A 15,528-nucleotide genomic window follows, 5' to 3' on the forward strand; every position below is an offset into this window, starting at 1 on the left:
CATGGCAAAATCTGTATCAAACTTCTTATCAACCCGAGACTCCAATATCAGCCCGAGGACTGTAGAGACAAGGGCTGATAATGGTCAAGGGCTGATAGGGAGTGTGATACAGCATTGCCCATTTATTGTTATTTTTATTATATATTTGAAGATGGTGAATTTTAAGGGCTGATTAACGGATAAAAGTTAAATACAACGATTACAGTTTTTGAATGATTTAAGATATTCAATGAATACATGTACCGATATATGTAACATAAGATAGCAGTTTAGATAAATTGCTTCAATTCGTTATAGTTTGATATTACTATTTGCTAAAAATTATTGTTACATCTTGACCAACTCGATCAATTCCTCGAGTTCTTCAATTCTCCTCGCTAACCATTCCAGTAGTCTCTCTTCATTTGTTTACAAAATCATACCGTCTGCTTCTCAAGCGGAAAAAGTCCAAGGGCTCCGAATGAAAACTACAGGTGTTACAGAAACGTACAATAAAAGGTGAGATAAAGAGTAAAATTAAGGGTGCTGATACAGGGTGTGTGACAAAGGGCGCGTACTTGTGTTCATATCAAGGATTCAGAAATCCTGTATTATATAACACATATAAAAAAATGTTTTTATCATCCCAATATACCAAAGAATATCAGATAGTTATAAGGAATGGGGAGGCTTGGTTTATCTTATCAGAATTGACGTAAGCATTTTGACTTGACTGCTTGGTTAACATAAATTGCTCTGCTTTTCCATTCTTATATAATCGGTCGTCTTTAACAGTTCGACCAAACAAATTGTTGAGAGCCACAGCCTTGATTTACAATCATGCAGCGTGTCTTGTTTGCCGGTTTGCTTTGTTTGATTGGAGTAGTTGGTGTATTGTCGCATCTGGAGATGAACTCCGACAATAAATCGGAATTATCCTCCTTAACTTCTTCAAAAATCTCGAATTCATTTCGAGACCTGCTGAACCAAGAAAGTCTATTAAGATTCTCCATGACCCAGAAAATCCAGGGTTTGGTGATGGATGCCTTAGACAATAGAAATAACAGTTTGACTTTGAAGAAAAAGCTAAGCGACATAACGACAGAATTACAGTCTATTGGAGCAAAAGACCAAGTGATGAAGGAAGAAAACGCTCAGCTGAAACAGGAGTTAAACACCGTTAAGGAGGCAATCAACCATGATAAAAACCTCACAAAACAGGAGTTCAACACCGTTAAGGAGGCAATTAATTCTGATAAAAACCTCATAATGCAACAAATTCAGAGTCTGGCAGAAAAAATGGAGGATGAGAATTCGAAACTCAGACAGGAAATAAAGATTCTTAACGAAACAAACCAAAGAGTTGACGAAGAGAACTTCAAACTCAGACACGAGTTAAACAACTTGAAAATGATGTCTCTTGACAACAAGCAAAATGTTCAAAACATTAATAACATGACCAAAACAATACACAAACACAACGATGAGTTTACGCTACAGTTCCAGATGATCAATGGTTCTCTGCAGAATCATGACTTACAACTGCAAAATATTTCTACACAACTTTCATCAGGTAAGTGTATGTCGTTTTATTCTGACAATAATTATATGCATGAAAAGTACGGCTCCAAATTAGTGAAAGATACTCGAGGGAGACCTTAAACAATATAAAATCAATCAATTAATATGTTTTTGCAGTCGAAATGTATCGGATTATATTGGATTTTTTAAGGACACTAATTTGTACTCTTTTGATAAAGAATTTATTCATTTGAAGGTTCCTACAGGTATAGAGGAAGAAAAAATATTGTTGTGACCTTCCAGCTCGACATTTACATATTTCGAGAACGATTTATCTGTTAACAATCATTATACTTATGTTGATTCATATGTTGAATCGATATATCGCATCAAATAGGAAATAAGAGTCTTCCATACCTTCTTCATATCTGAATATTTTATGGAACGTACATGTAGGTGTGAAACTAGCAACGTAGCTTTACAGCAAAGAGGATGACTTCAACTTATCCATCGTCAACTTTTGTGTAACATTATTCTATTATCACTTGCTTATTATGTCTATGGTTCACAAATACTGCGATTCTACTCTGCGTATGATTGATTTTTCAATCAGGCCAGGCTACTGACAACAAGTTAATGTCACAACAGTTTTCACAGCATTATAAAATGCTTCATATTCATAGAAATAACCTGCGTTTTCTAGAAGTCATACTCATTAGGGAATTGGATCGTTTTCAATAGATAATTTATTACAGTACGTGAAATGTTCTTCTTGCCCTCTTGAATGGTAAGCGAATGGTGAACGAAGATGACCGATTTATTTGGTAACTCCAGAGTATTTCCTTACATTGTACTTGTATCATATTCTATCTAAAGTATATCTAAGCAGTAAACGAATTTTGTAGTGCTGAAATTACCAGTGTATATTGAAAGCTTCCCAGGAAAAGTAAATATGTAAATACGCTTGCAAAGTGAAAGGTGAAGATAACGAGCAGTGATCAATCTCATAAATCTTATAAGTAATACAAAATAGAGAGGTGGGCAAACACGGACCCCTGGACAAACCAGAGGTGGGACCTGGTGCTCAGGAAGAGTAATCCCTATATCTTGATCTGGTAAACGGAGTCTTAAGAAATATTATACCGGATACTTGTACAGGTATATACCAATTGATGCAAATTGCATTTTATATACAATGTCTGTGAAAAAAGAAATGAAAAATGAAAATTTAGTAATTGATAAGATAGTGATATTCAGAATGTACAGGTTTATTGACATATATTGATTAATGTAATTAACAAACACCCTGAAAGAGGTCAATATAGATGTATTAAACACCGGACGGTATAGGTACCTTGAGGACGGTATAGGTACATGTACCCTGCGTCAATAGTGGCAAAAGACTCCTCACTGTTCGTGATCTTCACCCTAAACATAATAAAAATAGATTTTGTGTCATTTACTATATCACAGCTACAGGACCCACGATATTCGTGTAACCATATAATGCATTTTGATCATGATACATTTATAAATCTCTTATACAATATTAATTGCACTGTACTACATGTAGAATGTTTAAAGAATTTATCAATTTTGAGGCGAACATGAAAACAAAACCGTGGAGGATAAACATTCATATTTGCATTTGAGATAAATTCTACAAGATTTTCAAAGTCGGCAAAAGCGTTGATACATTTATCATTAATATTTTCAAACAGATAGATATTTCACTTTGGAAATTAGGAATACTTATCAAATCAGTATGACATTAACGGCACATGTTTAATCAAACAAAAATAACACTCTGCAACAATATAAAACAACAATATAAAATGTTTGTGCAATTCTTTGAAATTTTAAAACTAATAATGTAACTAAAGGGCGATCGTCATATTCAGTAAGTTAGACCTATTCTCAATTTTCCGAAAATAATATTTGAGAATGAATTTTAAAAGTTTCAAATCGTCTAGTTTTTGTGACGGTGAGGAAATATTTTAATATAATATATATTAATGGTAATAAAAAATTCTCTGTTTTGGAAGTAAAATATAGAAAAAACTCTTAACACTTTGTAGAAATATTTCGACCGTGTTGCCGGTCTTCGTCAGTCGTGTTTATCTCTCATTGCAACGTAACGTACGACTACATACACGAAAGTACTATGATGTCACAGTAAGTATTATAAACGTCAAAATTGATATTGCGCGAAAAACATTTCAGAAAGGTAAGAGTCCAATAATAAAATGAACAATACTCACCCGACCTCGTGGATACATCCTAAAGTATGACTATGAGTACAATTAAATATTTGGTATTAGTAATAAAACAGAATTTTATAAATGTTTTTTCCCAAAGCAGTCAACTACTGGCCTACTGTGCAATAACAGCATGCATTTCTTAATTGTTCAATATTTAATCCGTCATTAATGCATGACGCAAACTAATTTTGTAATTGGGGACATCATAATTTATGTACAGTAAAACATTTCGCTTAAGTAAATATCAAATACCGGCTCTGTCAGATTCAGAGGACCGTCGTCTGTCATTTTGGCTTGTTGGCGTCGTTACGGTAACGTCAATATTGAACGCTCATACTCGGAATGTTTCGGGCGCATACAATTTACTCAATACAAAGTTAGCGTTCAATAAATTCTCAGGATATTGAACGCTAACATTCTCTAGATTTTACGCAGATTTTATAATAGACTATTTATTAGCTATATAATAAAATAATATATACTAATATAACTGAAATAACTTTATGTAAGTGTAGACCTAGTCGATATAAGTGTAGACTTATTTCTTCTTTGTGGAAATAATGTTCAACACGACTGCACGTTTTGTATATTCGATTTAAATAAAAACACCCAGAAGTTAATAAAAGTTAATATTTAGCGCAGAGGATGCTTACTCCTTCTAGGCACATGATTCCACCTCTGGTATATGTAGGGGTCCGTGTCTGCCCAACTCCTTTTTTTCATTTTCCTTATAAGAACTATGAGATTGATCACTTTTCGTTATCTTCATCTTTTCATATTAAAATACACACGACATACCCAAGGAATTGAACATTGACAAAATGTGGAGGGGAATCATATCCAAAAGCACCCGTGCGTTTACATGATTGAGATATAGAGCTAATGGCATTTGTACGCGGTCGAACGGAGATGATAGCAAATGATACCACCTCTTTGTCCTGTTTGCATAACTCTTAAATCTACATTCCTTGTAGGAATTATGAGATTGATCACTGCTTGTTATCTTCACCTTTCCAATAGGGAAGTCTTGTATACAAGCATCTTTGCGTTGATGTGATCTAAATAGAGGGCACACGGCGACAGGGGATGCTTACTCCTCCCAGGCACCTGACCCAAATCCTATGTGCAAGGTTCCATGTTTGCTTAACTCTTGATTTTATATTCCTTATACGTGTTATAAAATTGATCACTGTTCCCTATCTTCACCTGTGCACATATGCAAACTTCTAGACCATAAAACTATATTTTGTAGAATGAATGAATTGTAAAAATTCCACAGTCAATTGATGAGACTTTAGAGTTACGTACATGGGAGTTTTATAGATGATTTGATCCCGTGGGTATCAGGTAGGGATAGGTCCTCAGTACCTCTTGCTTGTCGTAAGAGGTGACTAAATGGGGTGGTCCTTCAGATGAGACCGTAACACCGAGGGCTCGTGTCACAACAAGCGTGACACGATAAAGAGCCCTCCCTGCTCAAAGGTCATCAACGCCGAGCATTGGCCAAAATCTTGCAACCCTTCACCAACAATGGTGACGTCTCCATATGAGTGAAAATTTCTCAGGCGGGACGTTAAACTACTGTATCATAGATGATTTACATAGAGCTGTAAGAAATGAATTTCAAATTTTAAGTAAGATCATCGGAAAATTCAAAGACAAAGTATGAGTGAATGTCTGGGGTTTAAGTACATGCACTTTAGGTAATGGGTTATGTAGTTTAATGTCACTCCCATTTTGTACAGAGTTGTAGAAACAAAGGAGCACAAACCCAACAATTATTAATATATAGTTTTTCAAAAATGTTCGTGTGCAAGATTTATTAATACAGTGATATATTTTGACAAAATAAGCAATTTTTAAAGTACGATATGTTGAAATAGTAGCATATGATTCAGACAAGGTGTTGACATACCAATGACTAAATCTACATGTATGTAGACATACGTAATTGCGTTTTGAATTGTCATGATAGTAAATGGTAGACACAACATAAGTAAACACATAAGGTTACGGCCTGTGAGGTATTCCTCTATTTTATAAATGCAATTCTCAATTCCAGACACATCTGCTGCAAATTTACGTAAAATCAACTCCCATCAGTTTTTTCAGTACTTTGATCACTGTCCGTTATCTCCACTATGCATGGTGCATATATATCATTACTATAGTTTTAATAAAGTTAATGAAGTTGAGGGACTAATTAGCATACATTTACAGTACAGCGAGTGCATCATACACATATTTAGAATGACATCCATCAAATAAACAAAACAATATCTGATAAGTTCGGTTACTACAGAATATCCTTAAGGATCTTTTTATCAATGTTCATCTCTGGATACTATTTGATTTTGATTTCGTATGCTTGCCTCACTCTTGAACCCAGTGTTTAATTTGTTTTTAAATTCTTCTTCTCCAGAACACAAGAGAAAGGTCGTGTTAGTAATTCTGTTGCAGATATATCCCTATACTGTTTTGATTTATATTATGTTACAATGTAAAGGTTTGTTACCACTATTTTTATTGCTTGTAAATATATATGAAAATGTGATGTTTTTAATACTGCAGATTGGTTGTTTTTTTGTTTTTTTTCGATATAAAGCGTGCTTTAGTGATTATGTGGTAACGAAATTGCAAAAACCAGATATGCATATTCTTATTGGAAATTTTCTCGCCATTAGTATAGTGTATGTAACGTCATACGTGTCAATGGTCGTGAAGCGAGAAAGCACGAAAACATCTAAACAAGTTGTGAACAGCACATACAGCAGGCTATTTATACAAATTGGAGAGATTCAACAGTTACAAGTCCCATTATATTGTGTTGTACATTATATAGCTGTAATAATCAACACAAAAAAGTTTCTTTACTTTTACCAACGAGGCAAGTCGGAGAAATTTTGTAAACTTAGTAAACTTAGAACTACTTCAAACCACCGGAAAACCATCTTCAATGACGAACCTACATATTGCATTCTAACCCATTTAATTCAAAGTATCGACAGTTCTGTTTACAAATCAATAGGCTCCTTGTTCTTCAGATTTTACATAATCAGAGACTGACTTCGAGAACGCTTATAGCCTATCAGGTATTGTATTGAGGCAATCAAAGTCGCCGCGGGTCTGGTAATCACAGAGATTTCTGTGTAGCATACACTTTTTATATATATGCACCTTTGATTTCATATGCAAAGATATACATGTATTGGTTTACTGCTCCCCCTACCCACGCACATGCTTGAAGTTATGAACTTTTACACCATAAATGATATGACCACCCACTCCCTCCATGAATAAAAGAAGCCGGAATAAAATCCTAGGTAAAAATTGTCAAGAATTTTGAAATTTTTAAAATACGGCGGCCTTATTTAAAATGATGCTGCGTGCCAACGTAGTAAATCATGCAACTATATAATGGGTGGCTGCCCCCCATTATTCTTTTTAAAGTAGTGAATGGACGATTATAAGGTAGAATTTATGACTATTTGGCCCCATGTATCAAATGACAAGTCTCACCTCTCTCTCTCTCTCTCTCTCTCTCTCTCTCTCTCTCTCTTATACACTAAACGATTCCAGAAGTCGATATATTTTCAGATTGGTGTCAGGAATTCTAAAATCCGGTAGCCCACCCCACCCCCACCCCCGTTTGAAAAAAAATCGTAAATCAAATCGATATTGGAAAAATCGACTATTTCCTTCGACATGTTGTAGGTTAATGAATGAATCTAATCAAAATCATATCTTCTCTTAGATTGGCTAATGCATGTTACACTCTACATGTACAAACCTCTAATGCTTTCGAAAAAATGATCTACAAGGTAACATGAAATGTTTGCGCTCGAAATGTGTCATTCTATGAAAAGATAGATATTTACCAAAACGGTCTACACTTTCTGTGGCCGGGATCTCCGTCCGAGTCCGTCAATATCGCTGTAATATTTATACTTGCTGACAGAATTTTTCTTCGATTTGGCGCAGTGGCAAGTTCAAACATGTATGGTTGAATCTTAAATACTAACGGGATATCATCAATGTCGGAACATTAACTATCCATTAGCTATTCATTCTGTATAATTTATGACTTTCAATAGAATTTATTCCCACACACATACATAGCTGCTGCAGCATATTGACACGTATGACATCATGACACATCACGTGACTAGATAACTCATAAGTTACGATTTGTGTAGCGGAAGGTTTGAATATATCCAGATAAAATGCATGTTTGTATTAATTATTGGAAATAATGAAACAATATAACAGCAGAAACGTGCTTTATTAAGGCTACTCACTCTGATTTTATTACATGAACAATCTTGATAAAATCCTTTAAATCATGACCCAGTGGAGGTAAGGTGGGGATATATGATTATTTTGTCGGGGGAATTAAGAGGGTGAAAAAATTCTAGAAATCTGCTGAAGAACACCATGGCCAATGTGACTCAGGTGAACATGCTTGTCCCAAATCCACTTGTTAGTAGGCGTAACCAATGGTAGACTAAATAGTAAATGGTTGTGGGAATGTTTGAACCGATAATTGGACCCATGTTTATGATTTCTTACCTGCGTTCTTTTGGAACTTAGGTTAGTTTGGGTAGAGGTACTCTTTTAATTTCAGACGATTGTGAAATCAACGTCTTCTTAAAGTGCATCTTTCGTTTTAAAAAACGATGGCATGTGACTACGTTATCTATCAAGACCTACGTTATGTACCTCTTCAGGTGCTCGACAAATCTTGAGAGACCTTTACATGTTGATATGTTGTACAAAGTATTTCTAATGAGTCGACAATTGCATGAAAATACGTACATCAGATGGGTAGAATCATAGGAGGAGTAAACATCCCCTGTTGACAAGTCACACAGGCCTTGAAACCATCAAGTAAAGGAGGTAATCCGTAGTAAAAATTAGACTGCAAAGAACGACCTAACAATTTGTACCAAACACGCCAGGCAGCATTCGACGACCCGATGATAGCTTGTATTTGCAAATTAGATCACAAAAAACGACCACAGAACTTACTCTTTACAGGATAAGATTACGTATATCAGTCGGTGCATTAATCAGTACTTACCTCATACGTGCCTTAATAGATGCATTAACAAGCATTAATCTCATATCACTAATATATATCAACCACTTATTGTGTCTTTTTTGTAGTGCGTTTGAAATTAATTCATGGAAGCTGTATGAGGATTTTACAAAGTGACCCAGGCGTGAAACGAAAAGATGGGGTATATTCGATAAAAGTCAATGATCAGGTAAAGGAAGTGTACTGTGACATGACTACAGATGGAGGGGGTTGGACGGTGAGTATATAAAAATCAGAAACACAAAGCGTAAGAAATTTTATGAAAAGTAAAGATAACGCTAGATGGTCCTATGTAGTCTTTTTTTTTTTTTTTTTTAGATAAAGCTGTATTGGGATTTTAAAAAGTAATCCAACCTTAGTGTGTATTCAATATATGTCTCTGCTGACAAAAAGAAAGTGTACTGTGACATGACTACAGAGGACGGGGGTGGGTGGGGGTGGACGATGACTTCATAGAAATCAGAAACACAAACCTTAATAATTTAGGTGAAAAGAACGGATACATGTATCGATGTGGTCCTACATGTATATACGCATGTCTTTGTTAGATATATGGACGAATTTGGCTCCACATTTTTGGCACGCTGTTTTTGGCTATATTTAGCTCTAAAACTTCATAGTTATTTCGGATTTCAAACATTTCGGTTGAGCATCACTGAAGAGACATTATTTGTCGAAATGCGCATCTGGTGCATCAAAATTGGTACCGTATGAGTTTTACATATATCAAGTATCTGATTTGAACATAAGAAATATTTTGCTCAATATCATTGTTTGGAATTCGATATATTGAGTAATTTACATTAGAAAATAAAGATTGAATAATTCTAAACATAGTTAAATAACATGAAATTGACAGTTTTGTGCATATCCACTTTTAGTTACATCGATAGGAGTTAAGAGATTGATCATTGTTTGTTATCCTCGCCTTTCTTCAATAAAATGAACGCGAACAGTCGGAGAGGTCACAGATACATGGCGGTAGCTGACACTATAGTAGAGTGGTCAACTTATTTCATTGGTTGGTGATCTTTAGAAATTAGAAAGCTTGAATCTTCCGAAAAGGAACTGTTTGGGGAAGTGGACTTAGATGGGAAATTCGTTTGTATTAACACGCACTATTTTATTACAGACAGTTACGACTTATATTAAAATACAATGTGTTATAATTCCGTCAACTAGTAAAGTTAAACACAAAATTCTTATCGGTCGTGACTACCCTCTAAGTCAAGATCAATTACACACAATTCAAATATCTAACAAGTTATACAAAAGTATTTACAGTAAAATAAACCAATGGATGAATACTAACAACACAGAAGGCCTAATCAAATTTAATAAAACAATGTCCGATGTTGATTTACCACTTGGCTGAATTCACACACGAGAATAAGCCTGTTTGAAGCGTTGTCGTAAATTTGTCATTAAGTCCAGTGTCTCGTGATGTAATAGCTAATGCTATGCTATTGAGTGCGTATCACCACAAAATTTACAGTCTATTTGTACACAAATTAAACAAGGTTTTAGAGAATTCTACTTTTTGAAATTATACAATTCAAAACAAAACATTCAATACGTCACCGCAATTGATTTCTCCCAAATATCGTTTTGATATAGTACATCTAGAATCTTATTTAGTCACATGTCTCAATATCTAGTACACGATTCAAATTAAGTTGAATTCATTATTTTCATATTTTGCTGGACGCACAGATAAACAGGATATGTTCAGGTTGTGTGAAGTGTCAGAGACCCGTAACAATTCTTTATGTACTGTGATAAGTTTGATGAGCTTTGCTGTCGTAGCTAGTAAAGAGAAGACAGTCATCATCATGACGTACATTTTAATCACGTGATCATTGCCCTCTCAGTCTAGTTAGTATTTGTACTAAGTGATTAACTATTTTCAAGAATACTATGAAAATAAAAAATAAACTGCTATTTTACTCCTTAAATTGGTACAGACATACCCCGAAATTAATCTTGTATACATTAGATTACCTCACAGAAATGAGATTTGACATTTTTTTGTAGATCATCCAAAAACGACAGGATGGTTCCACCGACTTTTATAAGACTTGGGCAGATTACAAGAAAGGATTTGGAGACCCATCCAAAAACTACTGGCTTGGTAGGATTTCTATTCAGGTTACATGTAGAAATACTGATACAGAAAAACAGATTGACATTGATATATTATTGGGCCAAGGTATTCAACAATGTTATCATGATCAAAATGTAAATCTAAGTATTGCTGTGACATACAAAAAAGTGAGTAAAAAAATATGCATCTCCCCCAGGTCTTGTAAATTTAAGTTGGACTCTATAATGTTTAATACCAATTGTTAAGCCGTTCTTTACATACTAATTTTGACTACGGTTGAACTAATCAAAATATATGTTCACCGCGCATAAGAAGAGGAAACAGGGGTCCTTAATCTTCTTTGGCACCTAATCAGTGGCGGATTTAGAGGGGGCGCAGGCGGCGACCCCCCCCCCCCCCTAAATTGTCAAATTTAAGGTAAATCGCGGTATCTTGTTTTGGGAAAATATACTAAACGATAAAAGAAGCAATAATTTCTTCCACTCCCGGAGAAATAATTGACAAAATCTTTTGATTTCTTAAATTACTTTATTGGGAGAACTTCATTTTTACTTCATTTTTCAAAGAAAAACTTAAAATTTAGGTCATTTTATTAATTTCACCATATTAAAATAATAGAAAATACTACAAATGACTAAATAGGAGAAATATTTCAAGCCCCATAAAATCTGTAAAATCTTCGTAAAGTGTCCCCCACCCGTAACAGCAATTCCTGGATCCGCCCTTGCTAATCAAGTTTCCGGTGTACCCAGGGATCCGTGTTTACCATAAATCTTTATAGGATTTAAGGGATTGATCATTGTTCGTTATATTCACTTTTCAAAGAGTATATGTATCCATGTAAATCCTTTATTTCCTATTGTGACCCGAGCTATCTTCCTAAAACAACAATTCAAACCAAGTTTACTCTGTACTTCACGAGGATATAATATTACTAAGCATGACCCTGTTACCGTTGAAAATGTACGTCTAATGTTTTCCTTATACAGAGCAATTGAAAACTTTGATTCCTTATTGTCTCCCCACCTTACCCCTCCCCATAATTTGAGCAAATTCTAATCTACATTACCTGAGAATACTTGCATATTGGTTTGATCACTCAAGGTACTGTTCTTGTGAAATACATTTTCAAAGATTGTTCCCTCTATGTCCATATATAGAAGTTAGAACCCTTAATTACTGTAGTCCCATTCTTCTCCTGGGGGATATTGTTTTATAAAATTGAATCTACACTCTAAAGAAAAGCTTTCACATACGATATGGGTTTTTTTCTGTCCCAGTGCTTCTTAAGAAGGTATGAAAGATGTCGCCATATTTTACAAATTCCTCATTGTCTCGCCTTTATAGAGGACATGGCCCTTCAAATGAACAATTTTGAATCCTCTTTAACTCATGTTTCTTTCTGACATATTCTTAAAATTGGCGAATTCTGATACACTTCTTTTATATTTTGCCTATGGTGATTTTGTGAAAAGTAACTGAGTTCTTTCGTAACCTCTGACTTAGAACTCAATGTTGAATATTTCTTTTTCAATAACGCCTGTTTGCACATCACAATTATTAACGAATGTTCAATACCCGATCATGTACATTTCAGTGGGTACTCTTTGTAAATTGGGAATCAAATATGCGCCCAAATTCTAAAAAAATTTCGGTAAAAGTTTCTTTTGCATGCCTCATTAGCAAACTGTTATACGGCACATATATAGTAAGCGCTAGTAGTGGATCCACATAACGTCTGAAGACGTGGGGTACAACCAACGCTTTTATTCTTACCGCCCAAAACTGTTGAGTTGTAAGATCCCCAGGTAGTAAAATACACCTACAGAATATGTGTTAAGAATATTTAACCAAAAAGCGAGTTCAACGCCCGTGACCCATCTAGATCCGCCACTAAATGTCCACCCCTTCATTTCCTTCCATGCATAAATATTCTTTTTGTATTTCTTACTATGCAGGAAACGATGCGATTCACTTTTTAACAATGACAAATCAGGAATTACGAGTGGAGCTGATGAGTTTTTCTGGTGAGAAAGCGTACGCCCTGTATTCAACATTCAAAGTTGGAGATGGGAGCAGTAAATACCAGCTTACAGTATCGGGATATTCAGGAACGGCAGGTATGTAGTAAATACCGGCTTACAGTGTCAAGATATTCAGGAACGGCGGGTATGTAGTAAATATCGGTTTACAGTCTCGGGATATTCAGTGGGTATGCAGTAAATACCGCCCTACACTCTCGGGATATTTAGGAACGGCGGGTATGTAGTAAATACCGGCTTACAATGTCGGTATATTCAGGAACGGCGGGTATGTAGTAAATACCGGCTTAAAGTGTCGGGGTATTCAAGAACGCTGGGTACGAGTGTTTTACATATCATCCAAACTCGCAACAAAACAAAACGCATTCGAATTGCACAGAAAATATCACACAGAAGTTAAGATGTATCAAATACAAGAAGTCCATGGACCTTGGCGGTCACCTGAATATGCACATTGTTTTGGTCTTTGGGAATCACTGTATCACTTGTGTGATTTTTTTTTTTTGCGATTTCATTTTTATACTTACCCCTACATGACAGAGATGTTGTACATGTATAACGACCATTCACAATTGATCATTTAATTGATCACTGATCGTTATCTTCATTTTTCATTATTTACAATTCATTAATACGAAACTAAGTTTTATCACATCACAGGTAAACGCTACTGCCTATTTGAATTCTAAAGATCATTATTGGAATGTAACTCACCGATGCATTCATTTTTCTAACGAAGATGATTTTTTAAAGTTTGTTTGCTTAGTTTCCAAAGGTAAGGAAATTCTTTTTAAATGTATACAAATCATTGCATTCTCAAGATATGATTAATTAAACCCCACCCTGATACCTGAACCCAGGTGTCACGAATTTTACAGTGTTCAGTAGCGGTATCCAGCGGATGTCCATTTTTTCACAACGTACATTTTCAGTCATTTGTACATACAAAGTTAATTATTTACACGTGTAAAGTAAGACATATCACCTGATCCCCCTTTCTTATTATAGTAGTCGTGAACAGTAGCGGAAATGTAAGAATATAATTTTGAAGCGAAGAAATGAATCCATAATATTGAAGAAGAATGTTTGCTAACTCTTCCTATAATTCAATAGCATAATATAATAATTTCCTAACAGTTGTGAAGGTACCTTCACTGTGAAAAATGATGCTGTACACAGGTGTACTGACATACATATAAGCGATGTATTCCGATGTATAATTCTGTTACACAGTGGATATCCAATGTTTTGTTCGTTGATGTGAAATTTATTAATTGAGTGAACGGGATTTGTTTTATGAAATTAACAAGTGCTAATAATACTATTTTATGATAATAAAATATTGCAAAGTATCCTGTGGGAATCCTGGTTAGAATTGGTTCTCAGTACCCTTTGATTGTTGTATGAGGCGACTATATGGGGCGGTCCTTCATATAAGACCGGACAAACCGACGTTCAAGGTCCCTCCGTGCTCAAAGGCCGCAAGTGTCAAGCATAGGCCTAAATTTTGCAGCCCTTTACCGGCAATGGTGACGTATTTATACATGTGAAAAATTCTCGAGAGGCACGTTAAACAATATACAATTAATCAACTTTCAAAATTGTCAAATGTTAGTAGATATTTGTCACTTCCAATCACTGAAGCGCTAAAATCCTTGAGGAAACCTGTATTATTTCCGCCGCGCGTATACGATTTTATAATTTCCGTCAAGTTTCAATCAACGTAAAAATGTAGGCTATGATTCGTAATGGATTCTCCAATATTGAAATTCAACTAAAATTCGGCGCTTTTTTCGGCAGTAACATACCATAAATATTTCAATTGCGAATTAAAAATGCTTAGAGTAAATGAGAAAAGCAAAAATACAGTGTAAGCACATTATATCATATCACTATTAGAATTCATTCGGTTTAATAAAACTGAAATGAATGAGAAACAGAAAACATGGTAAAGTATTTTGTCCTGTAAAGGACTTCATTTGCTTCACTTAACCATATAATTCCTGAATCTATATAGGATTTCCTTTGTATCAAACCATTTTAGTTTTCTTGAAACGAATTATTATATTTCTTATGATTCTCTTTTTCTGTTGGAAAATGGAAATTCTTTATTTAGTATCAAATTCCCCATTACTTCACGAGACTGTAAAAGTCACACGTTTTACCTCAACCAGCATTGGTATTGACTGGCAAGAAACTGGAGAGTTATCTTGTTTTGTACCATGATATTGTACATCTTAAATGGAAACTTGGTGGGTGTTTTTAAGACCCTGGTTTCATTTTTCTTACATCTCGTGGATTATCTGTGTTGTAGGAGAGGGTTGATATCTATAATAATATACTTTTTTGTATGAAACAGTAGATATTTTAATAGTTATCAATACTCTGTAGTAGGAGACAGTTGATGTTTATAACAGTTTTAATCCTCTGTTGCAGGAGGCAGTTGATGTTTATAACAGTTATCAATACTCTGTTGTAGGAGACAGTTGATGTGTGTAACAGTATTCAATACTCTGTTGTAGG

The 15,528-nt window shown here is 34.9% G+C and overlaps 1 protein-coding gene across 7 annotated transcripts in view; it reads left to right on the plus strand.

Moving 5' to 3' along the window:
• The first annotated feature begins 687 nt into the window (after window positions 1–687).
• LOC125657063 (fibrinogen-like protein 1) overlaps window positions 688–15,528 on the plus strand; it is a 68,209-nt gene continuing 53,368 nt past the window's right edge. The window contains exons 1-4 of one of the 7 annotated variants that reach the window (XM_056145484.1): window positions 688–1,552; window positions 8,928–9,076; window positions 10,894–10,990; window positions 12,922–13,083. In XM_056145484.1, coding sequence (XP_056001459.1) covers window positions 820–1,552; window positions 8,928–9,076; window positions 10,894–10,990; window positions 12,922–13,083 — 1,141 coding nt within the window. In that variant the 5' untranslated portion in view covers window positions 688–819. Of the gene's footprint in view, window positions 1,559–8,927; window positions 9,077–10,893; window positions 10,991–12,921; window positions 13,084–15,528 lie in introns of all 7 variants that reach the window. The other 6 variants (XM_048887696.2, XM_056145482.1, XM_056145481.1 and 3 more) reach the window with 6 other exon arrangements.

The sequence above is a fragment of the Ostrea edulis genome, chromosome 7, assembly GCF_947568905.1.
Source record: "Ostrea edulis chromosome 7, xbOstEdul1.1, whole genome shotgun sequence".
NCBI classification, from domain to species: Eukaryota; Metazoa; Mollusca; class Bivalvia; order Ostreida; family Ostreidae; genus Ostrea; species Ostrea edulis.